Here is a 17,630-nt window from a genome sequence, read left to right on the forward strand (position 1 = left end):
CTATTTAAATTCAACCAGTTGATTACTAATTTGATTTCAATTTGGTCAAGATATCCTTCACAAGGATCAGGGCTTTGAAAAACTTTTGTTGGTATAATGTTATTCAGGGTGTACATTTCACACAATAGTTTTGTTGTTGCAGAAAGACATTTTCTCTATCAAACTGGTCACGTTTTAGATCTAGTAGTGTAAATTATATTATAGAAAGCATGTTCTTGCCCATTTAGACAAGGTTTCACAATACAGTTAGACTCCATTCCCAGTCAATACTTGGCAAGGGATACATGCACCACTCTGCTTCCTACTAAGCAAAAGCAGCTGCTCTTGGCTATGCCCTGGCCTCCTCAACCACCACCCAGCAGAACTCACTGCTGAAAAGAAGGAAATCACTGGAGAACAGCTGGAATCAAGGGGGGGTGTGGGGAAGGGATGAGTGCTAACTTAGTTATGGACATGCTCTGTTTCTGCCTTGTAAGGGAGAAATTAAAGTTTAAATAAATGTGAGTCATCTCTCACAAAATTAATCCTCAATATATTAAAATGTTACAAAAGAAGTATCTCAGCTTTTCTTCACTCAGACACACACACACTCTCTCTCTACATAAATATACAGCTGAACTCCAAAAATCTGGAAACACTTCCAATAGTTTTCAGAGAATGCCACACATGGATATCCCCCTGGTAAAATACAGCCCTTTCACTTATTGTTTCAAACTGCTCTGCTCCTAAGAAAGTGAAAACCAAGGAATTGACGATCACAATTTAACACCAGGACATGCCTGGAATCCCAGGTCTTCAACAGCATGAGCCATTAACCAACACATAGGACAAGGAGTTTATCTAGCAACGCTGTGACTGTGCTCAATGCTTCTCTCCTTCTCCCTGATGAAGGCATTTTGGTGGAGCTAAAGGAAATTCCATTTGCTGCACATGATGCATTTACCTACACAGGATAAAATAAACCATGCATTGGGGGTTTCATTAAAGTTTAAGATTTATTATTACCACCCCTTTCAGATGAACACTTGGGTTCCTAAGGGTCACCAGCTATATTTCAAGCAAATTAGAAATATAATGAGATTATAAATATTGCCTGTTTACCTGAGGTCATATTCATATCTACAAATATTCATATTTAAAGATATGAAAGGTGATGTGCACTACTGGCCAGGTGCTCAGACGGGAACTGAGGCCTGTACTTGACTTCTAGCTGTGTTACTAAGGTGTGCAAGTCCCTCTTTTGTAGCTGTGTCTCCTGATTTATTTATACTACAGCCTCACAAGGGTCAGCACAACCATGCCACCATTAGGAACTGAGGGCTGAGAACTAACACTGTCACTCAGAAGCGTGACCCAAAATGCAAACTGCATCAGCAAAGGGCCACAAGGGCTACTGAATGCTGCTGTCAGAAGCAGAGCACATTTTAGAGACACAGGGAATAGGTGATAAAAGGGGCAGGAGATTGCTCAAAGACCAACTCACGAGTGCAGGGCATGGAGGCAGCGTCGCTTTCGGCTCGGAAGAAGCCGCGATCGCAGGTGCAGGACGTGGAGCCTTCCCAGATGGAGTAGCTGTGGGGAGGGCACTTGGCACAGGCAGCGTCAGTCGAGAGAGCCTTGTAGTATCCGATTTTGCAAGCTAGATGGAGGAACAGGAAGGGAGAGTGTTACTGGCCCGGGCTGTGATCATAAATTGCTAGCTTACTCATTCAAAATCAAGGCAGGAGACGTTTCAAAGAGATCTAATGATGTCCTCTTAGCCCCAGGTGAAGAATTAACAATCATCACACTCTTAATGAGTAGTCCTACGTCAGGGGATACTGATTTCTAATTCCAACAAGGAGCCATTTTAAAAGCTGGCTTAGAGATGGCAAAAAAAAAATTGTACTCTTCTGTTGACACTGCCAGAAAATCAGCTGCCTCTTTGTGCTTACTGTGGAGTCCCATGTGGCTTAACCCATGTCCACCTGCACCCCACACACACAGAGCGTGACAAAAGGGGTGCAATTGGTTTATTCTATGACCACTTAAGGAATGGCAGCTGACAGTCAGACACTGCCAATTTTTAAGAGGGAGTGGGACAGGAACCCAGCATGCCCGGAAATGGCACATCTCCCTCCTGGCAAGGCAGAATTCATTTGGCTCTTTCTCCCCAAGGGAGGAGATCAGCAATGCTCTCCCCTGCTCAAAGCTGGGGCACAGCAGTAACTGCACCACTGCCACCCGGGCCCACGTGCAGTTGGCAAGCTTTTGGTGACTTCAGCTTCATAAAAGCTACTTTTACATCACTTGGAAAAAACTCATTAGCATCATTAATAACACATTTTCATGGTGGCTAACAGGTATGTCATCCTAGAAATTTCTCCCTTGGCTAGAGAAAAAAGCCCACCATCACCACCACTGGCTTTTAGCACTGCAGAGAAGAGAGAAAACTCCCAGGCATGCAAACCAGTAAAAAAGAAATGCTGTTCCCAGTATTTACTGTGTGACTCACTCCCACATCTTGTCATTTATCACCTACACTACCTTTAGGGTTCCCCTGCTACACACAGGCTCCTGTTGGGAAGGCATAAGTCCCCTCACAGCTAGGGCTCACTCTTGCTGTTCCAACCTTCCCTTAGTCCCCCTCGCTCTTTCCCTGCTTCTCTTATGAAGCTCTCCTTCACAAGAGGAAATAGAGGGGGATATTAGTAACACGTTTATAAAAGAGCAAGTTACTTCATTCCTATTAGCCAAAGCCATTTATGAAATGTCCTTAACGAGTCCTGACTTTACGATGTGCCACATGCCGTGTGCGAGAGCGCTGGGAGATCAGCCTGGTGACACTCACTGGGGCTGCCACAGGACCAGAGGAGCCTGGGAAAACACATTGCTCAAGTGACTGAGATTTACAGAGCTCACATGCATCGTGGTATTAGATAAGGTTTGACTTGCAAGGTGTGTTTTGGCTATGCTTCAAACAGCCTTGGGGTTTCCATTAAAATCAGCAGCTACAGCTCTGGCAGGGAGAACTGCAGGGGTTAAACCCAGCCTGCCCCATGTCAGGAACAATTTTGGTCCCTGAACACAAATTCAAAGCCCCCATGTCTGCCAGGCACCATCAGAATGCAAAGGCAACTCCTGGAAAACAGTTTATTCTGCCTGGGATGGGAATTGCCCAGCAAAACAAACAAACAAACAAACAAACAAAATAACCCTTCTTTTTTTAATATATGATTTGCACTATCTGGTGAGCAAGTTGCCATATCACTATGTGTTCTGGGCTTAACGACAGCAGCAATCAAGTGGCAGATGCTGGTCTTAGAGATTACTCCTGGTTTTCACTGTCACAGCTCAGATGAGAAATATGCCTAAGTCTGTGTATGACCAGGAGAGACACCCACAGGAAGGATCTTGCTGCCACATATAAAGACAAGGCATTGAAAAACAGAATACAAGAGGAAACCAATCTGACTGCCTTTATCCACAAAATTCTTTCTATCATTCACAGTTTTAACACTAAACACGTAAACTAATATTACTCTTAATATGAGCATCACGAACCACAGAAATCATTGAACAGTGAGCTATCTTTAGCATATTTGGGGTCTTAAAATACTTCAACAATTCAGCAATTCAACTTAACAATTTGGCTCAAGGCTGAAAATCCTATTTGGGCTATAACATGCTTCTAGAAAGACAAGAAAATATTGCAGGTAAAGATTTTTGTGACCATTCCTCCCTATCTTTTCATACTCCATGGTCCAAAAGGGAATAGATGTATTCACTGGGTACTGCAAGGTCAACACTCTGTAACTCAAGGATTTTTTCCCCCTCGTTTCATGCACTGTATTTTCTTTTCTACTATATTAAGCCAAGATCATTAATATTTCAAGACCTGAAGAAAGCTCTCCATACACACTGGCTGCTCCTAAAGCACACACAGCCATTTTGCTTCAAAAATCAACTACTCCTGAAGACAGTTTTCTTCATTTTTGTGCGCTCAGAGATTCACCACATTTCAGAACAGACATAAAAGGGCATTAGAGAATGTGCTGCATTAAACCAGGAGTTCTTTGCCCCCAAGAGCTCCATGGTAGCACCACTTAAAAACTCGAACCTAATCCTGTAAAAGCTGTTCTTAGCATGAAGTGCTGCTGACACACCTATTACAACTACAGATGGACTTTTTTTTGAAGGGTAATGATTTAGTAGGCAAACAAGAAGCCTGTACAGAACTCATTCCCTGGAAGTCTTTATTGCTTGCTCATGACAAATCTTCATGCAGCTGCTTTTCTAGGAAGGATTTGCTGGGTGAGACCCAGCATGAATGGGGTTCTTACACAGTTTTCGAAAGATGCCTTTGTAAAAAGATTAGTTCACATGTGCAATGCAAACTTTGAGTTCAATTTCTTAGCTTTGCCTTAATTAGTTCTTTCTGTGAGGTTTCTTTTTGTTTTTTGAAGGAGAAAAAAAATTTTCTCACATTCAGGTCACCCCCAAGTGTAACACGGTTACAATCCACTGCACCACATTCAGGGGAAATTCTCAAACAAAAATATTTTCACCTCACAGTTTTTCCAGAACAAATCACATTAATTTAAATGGACATCAGCTTGAAATAATCATGCTGATGTCTTTGAGTTATTATTATAACATCTATATGATTTCTATTTCTCTTAAAGCAAGACAAGATCTGGCAAACATTGCTGATCATTATTACATGCCTTTTTCCTTCTTTATTCCAAATATATCAGATTGATGCATGTCAAAACTTCAAAAATTGCTCTGAAGAATTATGGAACTTCAGTCAAATCTAGCTGCAAATTTTCTCAAGCTGTTTTTCCAACTCTGTTTTCACATTAAAACCTGATTTTCAGACTTAAAGATTCCTCAAAAAAAGAGAAAGAATACGTGTGTGGGCTGCAAAGTCTGCTTGCTTGGTTTCTCCAAATGCTCAATTTTTGACTAGAAAATTTCAGGCAGCAATTTCAGAATTTAAAAACTCATCTCATAGTGGATGGGGTTCTAATCACATTCTTTTTAAACAATGCTACAACAAAATACTTGGATTAAATTGGTTTTAACTATTTTTAAATAAGCTCTGCTCTGTTGTTGGTTTTTTACTGGGGGCAGGGGAAATATTTAAGAAAATTATTCTTTCAAATTTAGAGTTGTTTAAAAAAATATCCCCCAGTACTTGCTCTTAAATTGTTCCTTTATCCTTGTGGAAATGGCAGTAATTCCTTCTGAGTTAGGAAAAGGCTTGGCACACCTAATAGTCCTTTAAAAAAAAATTAAATTGTGTAATGTTCGCAAAGGGCTCAATAAAGACATAATCCCAACCCCTTTGCTGACAAATTCCTAAACTATTAAAAATGCAGTGCACATCCTAAAAACATCTCAGGGAGCTCCAGGCAGAGGCTCTGGCAGTGCCTGGAGGCAGGGATGGGAGACACCCCTGAGCCTGGCTGGGATCTGAGCAGTGATGGGATGGGGAATGCCCAAGAGGGCCAGCCCCGAGCTGAGAACTGCTGGGCAGGAGCTCTGGCAGCAGCCCTGGACACCAGGGACCAAGGGCAGCAGAAATCAGAAACCCTGCTTGAAGCCTCAGCCTCTGCTGAGGAGGATTGTAACCAAGAAAATACTGATTTCTGATTAGGACCTAATAAAGTGACTAGAGAGAAAAACAAGCACAGAAACGTGGTTTTATTCAAGTAAATCTAGTTAAGTCAATAGACTGATATTAGAAGCAAATGTGACAGAGATGTTGTGAAGTGCTCATCACAGAAGCCCCGTGGGATGCAGGCCTGCACAGGCCAGCAGCACTGGCTGCAGAGCCATGGCCATGGCATCCCTGTGCCAAGGGCTGAGCCCTCCACACAACAAAAGGACCACAACCAAACCATGCTCCTGCTGCACCCTCCTGCCCAAAAGGAACCCTCTGTACCCCCAAGAACATTTATTATCACAGGCAAGCAATGCTGCTAAAACCTGTGTAATCAGCTCAGTTCTCTGAAGCTATGCATTCCAGTTCCCATTTCTTGATGCAGAAAAATATGTTAGCTACATACCCAAGAAAACTTCAAAATTCCTTGAGAAGTAATTTTGAATCAAATCTCTCTCTGCGTACAACAGAAGAGGGAAAACTACTTTTAAGTCAATGATTGTAGCCAACTTTAAAGAAAGACTCCAAAATAGTACTCTTGGTGAAATGAAGGACAAGGCATATAATTTAATAAGAGATATTTCAATGTCACGTTCATACATTTCAGTGAGAAAAGAAATTTGTGTTTAAAGACTTGAAAAAATACTTTGATAGCACATTTGATGTGTTTCATCACTGGTTACTTTTTCTACAGCTCTTCTCCCTGGAAATATTTTGAGCTTACGTTTTAACTGCAGCCTCAGGAACAAAAAGTTACTTTTACTTTTCCCCTTGAATGTTGTTCTTAGACTTTAAGAGGATGGATTTTTTTCTTTCTCATTGTAACAAAACTACATCTGCCACATAAGAAGGCAGCATCTTCTTAGCTTACTTTTACTGTTATTACCATTTTTGAACAGATTTTTGTGTGTTAATTATAGAACTCAATTGTTTGGATAGTCTCTTTTGATGAGCTTTCTGCCCTGCACCATGAACCCTTCCGTTATTGTACAGCTGTTTTTCTTCCAAATGCTCATCAGGGTTTTCTAATTGTCAAGCTGTCCCAGCAACCAGGTCTTTTGACCTAAAAGTCAAAGAAAGGGAGTCACCCTTGTCTCCCCGACATGAATACCCCAGCAGTCCCAGTGGGCCCCTGATACCTACGAGACAATGCCTTTCCAGATCATTGCCACTACAAGCATAATTGGGTTTGGGGTGAAATGAGAAGATTTAAAATAGGATGAATTAATGAGTTTCTTGTAAAATTAAGTCATTCTCCTGGTCCAATCTAATTACTCACTGTAATGCCCCTGAGGGTGATAAATAAAGATCCTTAGAAGCCAAGCAGGAGGGGAAAAAAAAAGCTTTCTCTTGAGCATTTCTTAAAAGTCAAGTTGTAGAATGTGATGTGATATACCAAATGCTCTTTCCAAATAACATCAGATTCCTTTGATGTTCACACTGTAAGATCTTTGGCTCCTGTTAATAATGACTGTACTATTGCTACACATAAAAAGGAGCTCCCCATCTTTAGCTGGTATCTCTGATGAGAAAACCAGTATTTCTACACACTAGGCATGTATTTTCGATGCTTGAGTGGCACAAGGAAACACAAAAATCCCACTGGGGAAGAGTCTAGACTGTTTGACTGCAGAGCACTTTTACTCCATGACTGGGTAAAAACTCAGGAAGTTCAAAACAGAACTAAAGCAACCTTGGAACATGAATGTAGTATGATTTGAAATCCAAACTGAGTATTCAAGCCACTGGACCTGTACATGCAGCTACCCTAGCAGGGTAAGCACTCAGACCTCCTTTGCAAAGCTGCAGCATAAACCAAGTGGAGGAGCTTTTCACACACCTAATCTGAGCAATCATTAAAAAAAAATTAAATCTCTTGGGTTATTTTTTCCCCAGTATGGCTTCCTCAGCTGCAGGTCTGTTGCTAGTCCTGTGGTTTGCTGATTTAAGGCTGGGTACTGATCCCATGATGCCAGTCACAGCAGGACTCAACATCTTTGGCAAATCTCAGAGTGCCTTGCCTGATTGTGCACCCATGGAGACATGATGATCACCTCACTGACAGGTGGCCAGATTTTTATTTGGCTCATGGGAGATTAGAAAGTCAGCTGCCTACTTCAGTTTAAGAAGTGAGGAGCTGGAGCGATCTTTGGTGTGGACACAAACCACCATCGCCATCCAAGGTCTCTCACTGAATCCTCAGAGGGGAGAGGGATGAGGCACTCACTGCTAACTGCAAGGTGTCCATTCCATTGCCACAGCCCCTCAGAGACAGGAGGGAACCGCAGTGCCTGACCTCAGCCAAACCCTGCTGCAGCATCAGGCACATCCCACCAGGGCCACCTCCCTTAAGTTCCTCTGTGCTCAGCCCTCTCCTGTGACACTTCACTGTCACAGCCTCTGGTGGACCTGCAGGGCCAGCAGCCAACACTGCCGGTGAAAGCCAAGGCAAAAAGGCATTCAGTACCTCTGCCATGTCCTTGGTCACTAGGCCTGCTCCCCCACTGTGCCCTGGGACCGTGTTCTCCTCAGCCTTCCTTATTGTGCCTGCAGGAGGAGGTGTCCTTGGTGTCCTTCATGTCCCACACCAGACAAACTCCAGCCAAGCTGTGGCTTTCCCAACACCTCCTCTGCATCCTCAGGCAATGGCTGGACTCCAGAATCCTCCTGGGTGCTTCTCCTGTGTGTCTGAGCTGTGCCAAGGGCTCCCTGCCCATCCACCTTGGCCTTCTGCAGCTGCTGTACATGTGCTTGCAGCAGCTTGTCCTTTAAAACCCACCAGCCCATGTGGGCTTCTTCACCGCCCTCCTGATTCCTCAACAAGCCAAAATCTTACGACCTGAATTCCAGAGCTTTATTTTTTTTTTTTTTAATATATATGAAATCCAGGGAAACAAATCACAAAAAATGAAGTCTCCAGCTGAGCAAAGGGCACAAGCACAACAGGACTGGACACCTGACACAGCAATCTGTTCAAGAGAGAGCTACAGGCACTAACAAAACTCCCAGGTGTGTGACACAAGAACCAGAATGGCCTATTAATCCCAGCCAAGGAGGTCCTGTTCACCTGGGTATCATTTTCTTTGCACAGCCTTTACAGCCAATTGCCAGATGTTTTTGCCATGCACTTGGGCACTGCTCAATGCTCTCTGCAGGGACAGGGTTTGTGGGTTTGGAGTGCCACTCCTAAGCAGCATCACTTCTCCTGTGTTTCACACAGAGAAACATATTGCTTGTCTTCTACAGAAATATTACAAATCAACTTGTACCTCATGCAAAAGAAATATAATTATGCTGATAAGGCAATCATTTGAAAAGCTTAAATCTGCTTCATTGGTCCCCTTTTTCTAAAGAAACTAGATAGTCAAAATCATAAACCAATAAATTAAATACATATGCAATCCATATATTAAGTTTAATAGGTACATACATAGAAAAGTTAAAAAAGAAAAATTAGCTTTAATTCTTAAAAATTAAGAATTATTCTAAACTTTGCTACATAGCTGATAGATCACAACTGCTAAAAAAAATTCTTCTTTAAAATATAAGAATTTGAAAATCTCACATTTCTATGCATTAATAATAATAGCTTATCTATGCAACCCTTTTCTCTGCTACAGCTGTGGTAGCTGGGGGAGTAGATGGGAATAAGCTTGACATTTCTCACATCCTGCTCACTCCTGGTCTTTGACAGCACCCTGATCTCACGTCAGCGCTGTCAACCCCACCAGCACACAAAGCTCCCAGCCCTGCCCCAGAGGGGAGAACAGCTGGAAAATCTCACCAAGGAAAATCAGCCCCTGGACAGAACACTTGCTGCATTGGGCTTTTGTCTGAAATAAAATTAAAAATAGAAAGCTAAAAAATTCAAGGACTAGGCGAAAAAAAAAAGTGACTGAAAATAAGCATAAAAAAAAGAAAAAAGCCTTTCTCAGTGAGAAGTCAGCACTTTCCAGGAGAAGTGAAAATCCCAACCTGCTCTGCTCTCTACAGGAAGATATTTGCTAGCACTGGCAGCGCAAGCGAAGCGGCCGACGGCCACCAGCAGGAAGCACTGGGGACACTGCTGTGCCTGCACAGTGGCACAGGGACCTGTGCCTTCCTTGCAGGCAGCAGAGCACTGAAAGCACACACAGCTTCACATTTAAGTGCTTTAAGGAAGAGGAACATGCTGCTGAACTGGGGACTTGGCAGGTCACTGTTTGCATTTTTACTTTTAAAAAGTATTTGAACACTGAACAGATGCCCTGGCAGGATAAAGCGTCTCTGCTCAGGAGCAGCACTGGAGCAGCCGTGTCCCTTTTGGGAGCAGAGAGCACCAGCACTGACCCAGGTGCTAAGGGCATCTCTAAAACACTGCTCTGAGCCAAGGGTTCTGATGTTCTGCTCTTCAGAGTACTCAGGCTGTCACTCTGCCCTATCACAGACTCCATCTAACTTTGAAAGTTTAATCACCTTTCTACAAGCTGTGAGATTTAAGGGATGAGTCAACTAATCAGTTTCAAATAATTACTCAATTAGAAAAACAAGTTGATGGATTCCCTTGAACAGAAGCAGCATGAGGAGAATCACAAAACTGACAGATTTTCAAGCAAACCTAAGATAATAAGGTGGGGTTTTTTTTAATAAAAAAACAAAACAGAAAATCGCGATTTTTGTTCTTTAGCAACTACATTTTACAGGGAAAAAAAAAAATCCCTACTGAAGCTTTATGATATACTCCAGTGAAAGCTGATTAATTGGCCTGAATCTCCACATTAACAAGCCCTAATCCTCTTGTCAGGAGACCTGCTTACAAGCTTCTCTCCCCAGTGGTGTAAAAGCACTGATGAGAACAGAGATCTGTATCTCAAAAGCACTGTCCAGCCAGCCTGGGATTATCTCTCATCTCGTAAATCTTAACAGCTCTGTAGAAAGGCAATTAAACCTCCAAAGTTAGATAAGCCTGTGATAGAGCACAGCATCAGCTTGAGCACTATAAGACAGAAAGGCCCACCACAGAGCTCTGACATTCCTGTTTAAAATGTCTGTTTGCTCCTAACACAAGCATCAGCTCAGGGTCCTGGACTTTGCAAAGATTGTACTTGTAATGTATTAGAGAGCACCTAACACCCTATTCCCCATTATTTTAAAGGTGCTTGTATTTTATACAGACTATTGTGACATTGCAAGTTGGCTGAAATAATTATTACATTAATACCCCTTAACAAATTGTCTATTGCAAAGAACTGGAGGATTGATGCTGCCCTTCAATCCCTTAATGCTGTCTCTTTTGTGCAAGTGGAATTTCACTCCGCAGCAGAACCCGGCATAGCTGCAATGTTTCCTGCTACTGTTTGAACTTATATCATGAGTGTGATGGAGCCACGTCATGGCAGCAAACTAAAACCTACAGTGTTTTTCTGGGCTTTTTTTATTCTGGCTTTAACTGTGAGCAGCCTGGAACACAATTAAAGCTCCTATCTCCAGAGCTATAGCAAGATGTCTTAATATGGTTTAATCATCACATCCTCTCTAGATGGCTGTACAACATTATATATAAACAACAAAAAAAAAAAAGCTATTTTGGTCTCCCCAGAGAATTGCTTGACACAAAGGTTTTGGAAGATGCCTAAATATAGACAGTTCTGGTGAGATCCGGGTCTATGCAAGATAACAACTCTGCACTATTTTTGACTGTTTAACAAAGATGCTGGAAACACAATGACTTCAAAAAACCACTGCTTTGGCTCTCCCCAGCAGTAAAGAAAATAGACAAGGTGCTTACAGAGTAATTTAGTTAGGGAAAAAACCGAGTCCAACTGCTAACTCTGCACTGCCAAGTCCACCACCAAGCCATGTCCCTAGGTGCCACATCTACACACTTTTAAATACCTTTGCTTCTGAGAGACTCCCATCAACACCACTGTAAAAAACTATCAAACCTCTACTAAGTAGTACATCAATCAAAATAGTGGCATGCAAATCATGATCCATTAAGTACTTCACACTTGATTACCCACAACACTTTAGAGAGGGTCATACATTGATGACTGGCTTCTCTCTTCTTTGCCCTTTGCTGTTTGGAGCACATGAGCACTTTCAGTTCATTACCAATGCAAAATTTAGCACAAAGCTCAACTTCAGCAAGAGCAAAACAGCAGCTCAATTGTTTGTCCTTTTCTCCCTAAATCTGCTCATGCTGCATGTTTCTCTGTTCTACACAGATGCCACCTTTTCAGAACTGTTGGACTTGAGGCACATGCAGCTGCACCCTTGTTTAAACATGGCACTTGCTACCAAAGAGGCTCTGGAAAAGGAAGTCTCAAACCACCCTGGATTTCCCTAGATGCCCTTTTCCCCTCAACTCTCTCCTAGATGTGAAAATCAGTTTCACAGAATGGGTAAGGTTGGAAGGGACCACTGGAGGTTCTCCACTCCAACCTCTCAGCTCAAGCAGGGTTCTGTAGAGCACATTACTCAGGATTGTGTCCAGACCACTTCTGAGTATCTCCAGGGCAGGAGATCTTCCCCTCACTGGGCTAACCTACAAACCCCCAAACATGCCAGGAGCCATCTGGAAGCTACTCACCCACACTTCTTCTCCCTCACAGCCTGAAGCTTCTCAATGAGGGGCAATCTCCCAGCTCCATGGGAGACCAAGGCAGGTTTAACTCCTGGCTCTGCCAGGGGCTGAGAACAGCTTGCCTGGACTGCCTCTGGCATTCATGGACACAACAGTGTGTGTCATTGTCTTAGAGAGGAAAAATTATTCCTTTTCCTCCCAGCAGATCTGGCCTCACCTTCTGCTCACTAACTTCCAGCTCAACTCTCTACAGATCATGGGAGATTTATGGAAATCATGGGAGATTTATGGAAAACCCTCTCACAGGAGTTATTGGCATGAAAGAAGCAGGGAGCAGAGGAAGAGAAAGCAGGGCTGCTCCTTTGGGCTCCCTAAATTGAAAAGGGTAACTACACAGACACCCAGAATGTATGCTTCAATATCCCTGCCTCAGTTTATCCACTTAGGAAGTGGCAGTAAGATTCACAATACATGCACCTAAAAGCTGTTGTGAGGTTTAATTAAGCAATAGAGCACTTGGAGATCTCCAGATAACAAGATGCCCATAAAACAAGAGGAGGTGATTACTTCTGATGAAACAAATCATGGCAACAGCCTTACTCAGCAGGGAATACCCAGGGCTGTCTCAGCTCTCCTTTTACAGCCTTGATGGAGGAAGCTTGTAGAGATTGTTTAGCTGCTCTTTTGCATCTCAGGCTTTGGTAGGACATCCAAGAGGATGCAGCAAAATGCCTGCATGGGCTACAGTCTCAGGGATGTGAAATACAGCCCCGATTTAAAAATCAAAGAGCTGGGAATCTTCTCCTGTCAACAAGCCTTCCAACAGAGAAGAATAATTTAGCAAGAATAGCTGAAATCTCCCACCTTAGGGTGATTGGGTGGCTGTGAGGAGAAACGCGTTTTGGCAGTTCCCACATTCTTTTGTCAAACTTCTGTTGTCTGGGAAAGAGCAGAGTGCCAGAAGCCCTTGCAGGTGAATACCTTGGCTGTTTCATGCTCATTTGATTCAGAGCAATAGCGTGTTTATCTAGATGTTTGGAAAGTTATTAATGAGATCAGCAAATCCTTTCCATGTATAAATTGTAAATCACCTTCAGCAATGCCGTGTAAGTTATCGAGTCAAGTGAGAACATGCCTATTTATCTGTGATAGTCTTTTATCACCAATAAATAAAAGCAAGACAGGGAATTACCTCAGGAGAAATAGCTCTGAAGCAGAGTCTGTTAGGTCACCAACAGAAACAGCAGCACAGCAGAAGCCCTGTGAAGTTGTGTATAATGACATTCTGAAGGACATGCCCAGGAGCAGCACTGCACCAAACCAGAAGGAGGAGAAGAGCAGCTCTCACTCACTGCTGACCCCATTCAGGTGCATTCAGAATGCTTTCCACCACTCTGATTCACCAGCACTTGCTCTGCAGAGAGCAGATGTCTCCCCCAAGCCTGCACAGAGTGCCTCTTTTCATCCTCACACATCCCTGCAGAGTGAGGGAAAGGCACTTGATGTACAGAGGCTGGTTGGAGGACCTGCTGTCACAGCCCCAGCAAGCAAGAGGTTCAGAAAAAGAACAGCCAAAGAAAGTCCAGTTTTATGAGTGGCTGCTGAGGGTTCTGGACAAGAAGAATCACAATTTGAGTTGGACTCATCTTTTAAATCCTCTACTAGCCTGAATTCATAAGATGCATGGTGTCTTTAAATCGGAGCTCTGCCCATCCATCTTACAGGTCCAGGCAACCCAGAGATTCACAGCACAGCTGCTGCTCCAGGAGTACAGGATTTGGCCCAGTTTTGCAATGGACATATCACCTGGTAAAATTTTAAAGTAGGGGTTTTTATGGAGGCAGATATTTAATGAATGCTTTAAGAACTCTTCAAGGGTCCTGCAGAAAGTCTCCCTTTTGATGAGAAGGTAAATTAAATAAAGTCCTGAGGGAAAGAAGCCAAAAATAGCTGTGATAAGTCTCTCCTGTCCCAGCTTAGCATTTGCCAGGCAGCTCCAGGGAGGCTCTCAGCAGACCAGTGAGCAGCAGAAACGATGAATTACAAGAGCATGGCAGGGCCCTCTGACTTGCTCCAGGGGAAGCATCTGGAGTGTGAATCCACCTGTACCAGAGCAAAGCCACCGTGGCTGAAAGCCTGCACGGTGGAGGTGCCTGTTGCTCCTGTGGGAGCTGGAGCTCACACTCTGGGCACTGCAGGAGGCACAAACCATGGCAGGAGAACACAGTTTCAAGACCAGCTCCAGCATGAGGAACCAGCCCACAGCTGAGCCAACTGCTAAAGCAAATGAAGACTTCTCAGGTGACTGGGTTAATGCCAGCTAGTGCTCATGAGGAGTTTTATTCCCTCTCTCCATACAGATGCCAGGATGCCAACCCCATCCCCAGTGGGGTTTTGTCAGGTTACCCCAGGCCTCCTGCAGCCCTGGTCACCAGAGCAGATACCCAGAGGGCACACACAGTCCCCAGGCTGGGATCCAGGTCAGGACACAGCCCAGCCCACAGAGCCTTCGCTCCAGCAATGGTGACACACAAGAAGGAAAGCTTCCCTTTGAATTCCTGCTGTGTGTCATACAGCTGCTAATTAGGAGAAAGTGACAAAACAGAGTTTTGCTTCTTAATCTGGAAAAGCATCTGTCTCCAACAAAACTACTGGCAATTAAACTCAAGTCACATTCCATTTCAGCTTGGAGGCCCCCATGGTTGACACGATAGAGCTATTTATTCAAATATCTACACAATACTTAAATTAATGCAAGATAATAAAGAAATTAATTATGGTAACCATGGAGCTATTTAGAAATGGCCAAAAGCACCACTGACTTCATTCCAGGCCACAAAAATTTACTGCAGCCAAGAGAAGCGGTGGCAAGGCTGGCGCTGGCGCGTGACTCACGCCCGCCCCGATCAGCCCGTGCTCTTCCTGCTACGATAAGCTATCAGCTCAGAGCTCCTATGAGCACCCCCTTATCTGCTCTCACTAAACCATATCAAGGCTTTGTTTTGCCTCAACAATTAACAAAATGCTATCACCAACATCCCAATTGTATCTAAGATAGCTCAGGAGAGCGAGGTTTTAAAATGCTCTTGACACGGTGATCTTACAGAAGTTATACAAATTTGATTGGGTATGCAGGACAATGCAAATCTGTTTTCAGCATATATTTCTCACTTTTCTAGAGATCCCAAAGCCACACAGAGTAACCTCCACTCCCACGTTCAGCCAAGACAGAAGACCTGAGGCAGAAATGGATATTTTTTCCCCCTTTTTCTCTCTGCCTCTGTCAACTACCAGTAGGGTCTTCCCAAAATAGAAATACTTTGAAAATTTCATTGTCTTCCTGGTGTTCCTCTGACTGTCGAGTTTCATACAGAGAGACACCTTACAACTACAGATAGATAATCCTCTAGAGCATCCCCAGCATCCACCTATGGACACCAGAGCCTTCCCCTGTGCCCACCCCACAGAAGGGTTACTAGCACTCTGCCTTTAACGACCAAAATTCCCAGAGGATTTGTTAGGCTGCTGAAGCAAGGAGTCCTCCAGGGACCACCATCTGCTTGAATTTGCAAGCACTTTGTCACTCGTTTACCAAAATTTTTATTAGACTATTAAAAAAGGAGAGCCTGTACTTTCAGAAACTAATGCTCAGCTCAGCATAGCAGTTTTCCATGTTCCTCACTTGTAATTACTTAGCACTTTCTCTTGCATGCATTCATTAAGAAATATAAATTTAAATAAACAAACCCCAGATTTTCTAGCAGAACCAAACCATTAAATTTGTACATAATCAAAACTCGAGGCAGTTAAGCAGAACAGGAGGAAATGTGCTGGCTGCAATGATTTAGTTATGGCGTGTCTGATGTGCCAAGTTTATTTTCTAGACATAATTTTCCTATGTGGAGGTGCAGCCAAACAGCAGCCACTAATGGATCAGTAAATCTGCACTGTGCCAGGCAGAGCCCCAAATACATGAGATCAGCAACCAACTGGGGGAAGAGAGGATTTTTGCTATATTTTATTCTAATGCATTTGCTTAGGTTTTGTGAATGAGATACTTATGGCTATTTTTGCCGTTGTACCCAACCCATCAGGGGAGATAAGCAATCTTTCATAAGACCCATATGAATCATCTTTTCCAACACTAAGTGGATTTTGGTATTGCAAACACTTAGTGACTTTATTCAGGCATGCACCAAAGAAGCCAAGGCCAAAAGACAGAGCAGCTGCTCTGGGACATGAAAAGGTTTCCCAGAAATGCTGTCAAGGAGCAGCCTCAGCATCCAGACACCTCACTGGTTACCTGAACACTCACAGAGAGCTGCTGCTGACTCATAACCCAATTGCACTGGAAATTCTGCAACTGGGGAGCACAGGGCTGCCTCAGAGCTCCTCCACCTTGTTACGTACACAGAGCCCATGACAAAGAGCATTTGCAACTCAGAGCACTCACAGGTTCAAGGGCAAAGTTTCCAAGTTTCAGGAATTCACCCTAAGTGCAAAGTCTAAAGCATGGGTACCAACAGATTGATTTTTTAGCGTCTGCCTGAAGAAAGCAAAGATGAAGGCTATCATTAGTTCAGCTTCTTCAGGGGGACTTCCCTGTCAGTGTGTGTTAGAGACTCGTTAAACAAACTGTTCTGCAGTAAATCACATGGAAACGTGAACTCAGCAAATGCCAGAGGCAATGGCAGGCGGATATGAATGACAATCAGAAAGGCGTGTCCGGATGCTTGAGGTATGAGCCATGATGAAGTGCTCGTGAAATTTCACCTGCCCACATTGGGACAAGAGGCTGTGGCCTTCAAAAAAAGAAAAAGAAAAAAATGAGGGGGAAAAAAAAGCACTTGATGTGCTAATTAGAAAGTAAACTCTGTGTCTGAACAGACATCCAAATACTCCAGCCTCAGTAGGGAGTAAAACCTAGAGATTGTGGGAATTAGTCTGAATCAGACCTCACTAAATGGTCATGGAAAGGTTGGAGGAAGAGAGTGCAAACCAACAGTTACAGCAAGCAACTCTTTAGTCAGAGAATGAATTTTTTTCACGTAATCATTCATTTGTACTCATGGGCTTCTAAAATAGATTTAGCAGACCTCTGTTCATCTTCTCTGAGCTGCTTTTGATTCTTAGAAAACACATGGAGCTGATAACAATCCTTGCAAATTTCGAGAAAGAAAAGCAGACAGACACATACCTTAGCTGATTAAATGTTGAACATTAACATCCATTACCATCACCAGCAGCTAGAGATAACTAACAAAGAGGAACATGAAATCACATTACTGCATTCAGCAAACCTTCAGAAAATGCTTCTTTTCACAGTCAAAAATAGCATACCTTACCAGCTCAGATTTCATCAGTCCATTCTGTCAGCAGTAAAAGCTGTTTTCTAGGCCAGACATTTTCCATTAATGC

At 43.3% G+C, this 17,630-nt stretch overlaps 1 protein-coding gene across 3 annotated transcripts in view; it reads right to left on the minus strand.

The window, feature by feature from the left end:
- Positions 1-17,630, minus strand: part of EPHA4 (EPH receptor A4) — a 105,180-nt gene that overhangs the window by 62,538 nt on the left and 25,012 nt on the right. For all 3 annotated transcript variants that reach the window (XM_054639255.2, XM_077183844.1, XM_077183843.1), the window contains exon 4: positions 1,484-1,639. In XM_054639255.2, coding sequence (XP_054495230.1) covers positions 1,484-1,639 — 156 coding nt within the window. The remainder of the gene's footprint in view (positions 1-1,483; positions 1,640-17,630) is intronic.

Source organism: Agelaius phoeniceus, chromosome 10 (genome assembly GCF_051311805.1).
Source record: "Agelaius phoeniceus isolate bAgePho1 chromosome 10, bAgePho1.hap1, whole genome shotgun sequence".
Lineage (NCBI taxonomy): Eukaryota > Metazoa > Chordata > Aves > Passeriformes > Icteridae > Agelaius > Agelaius phoeniceus.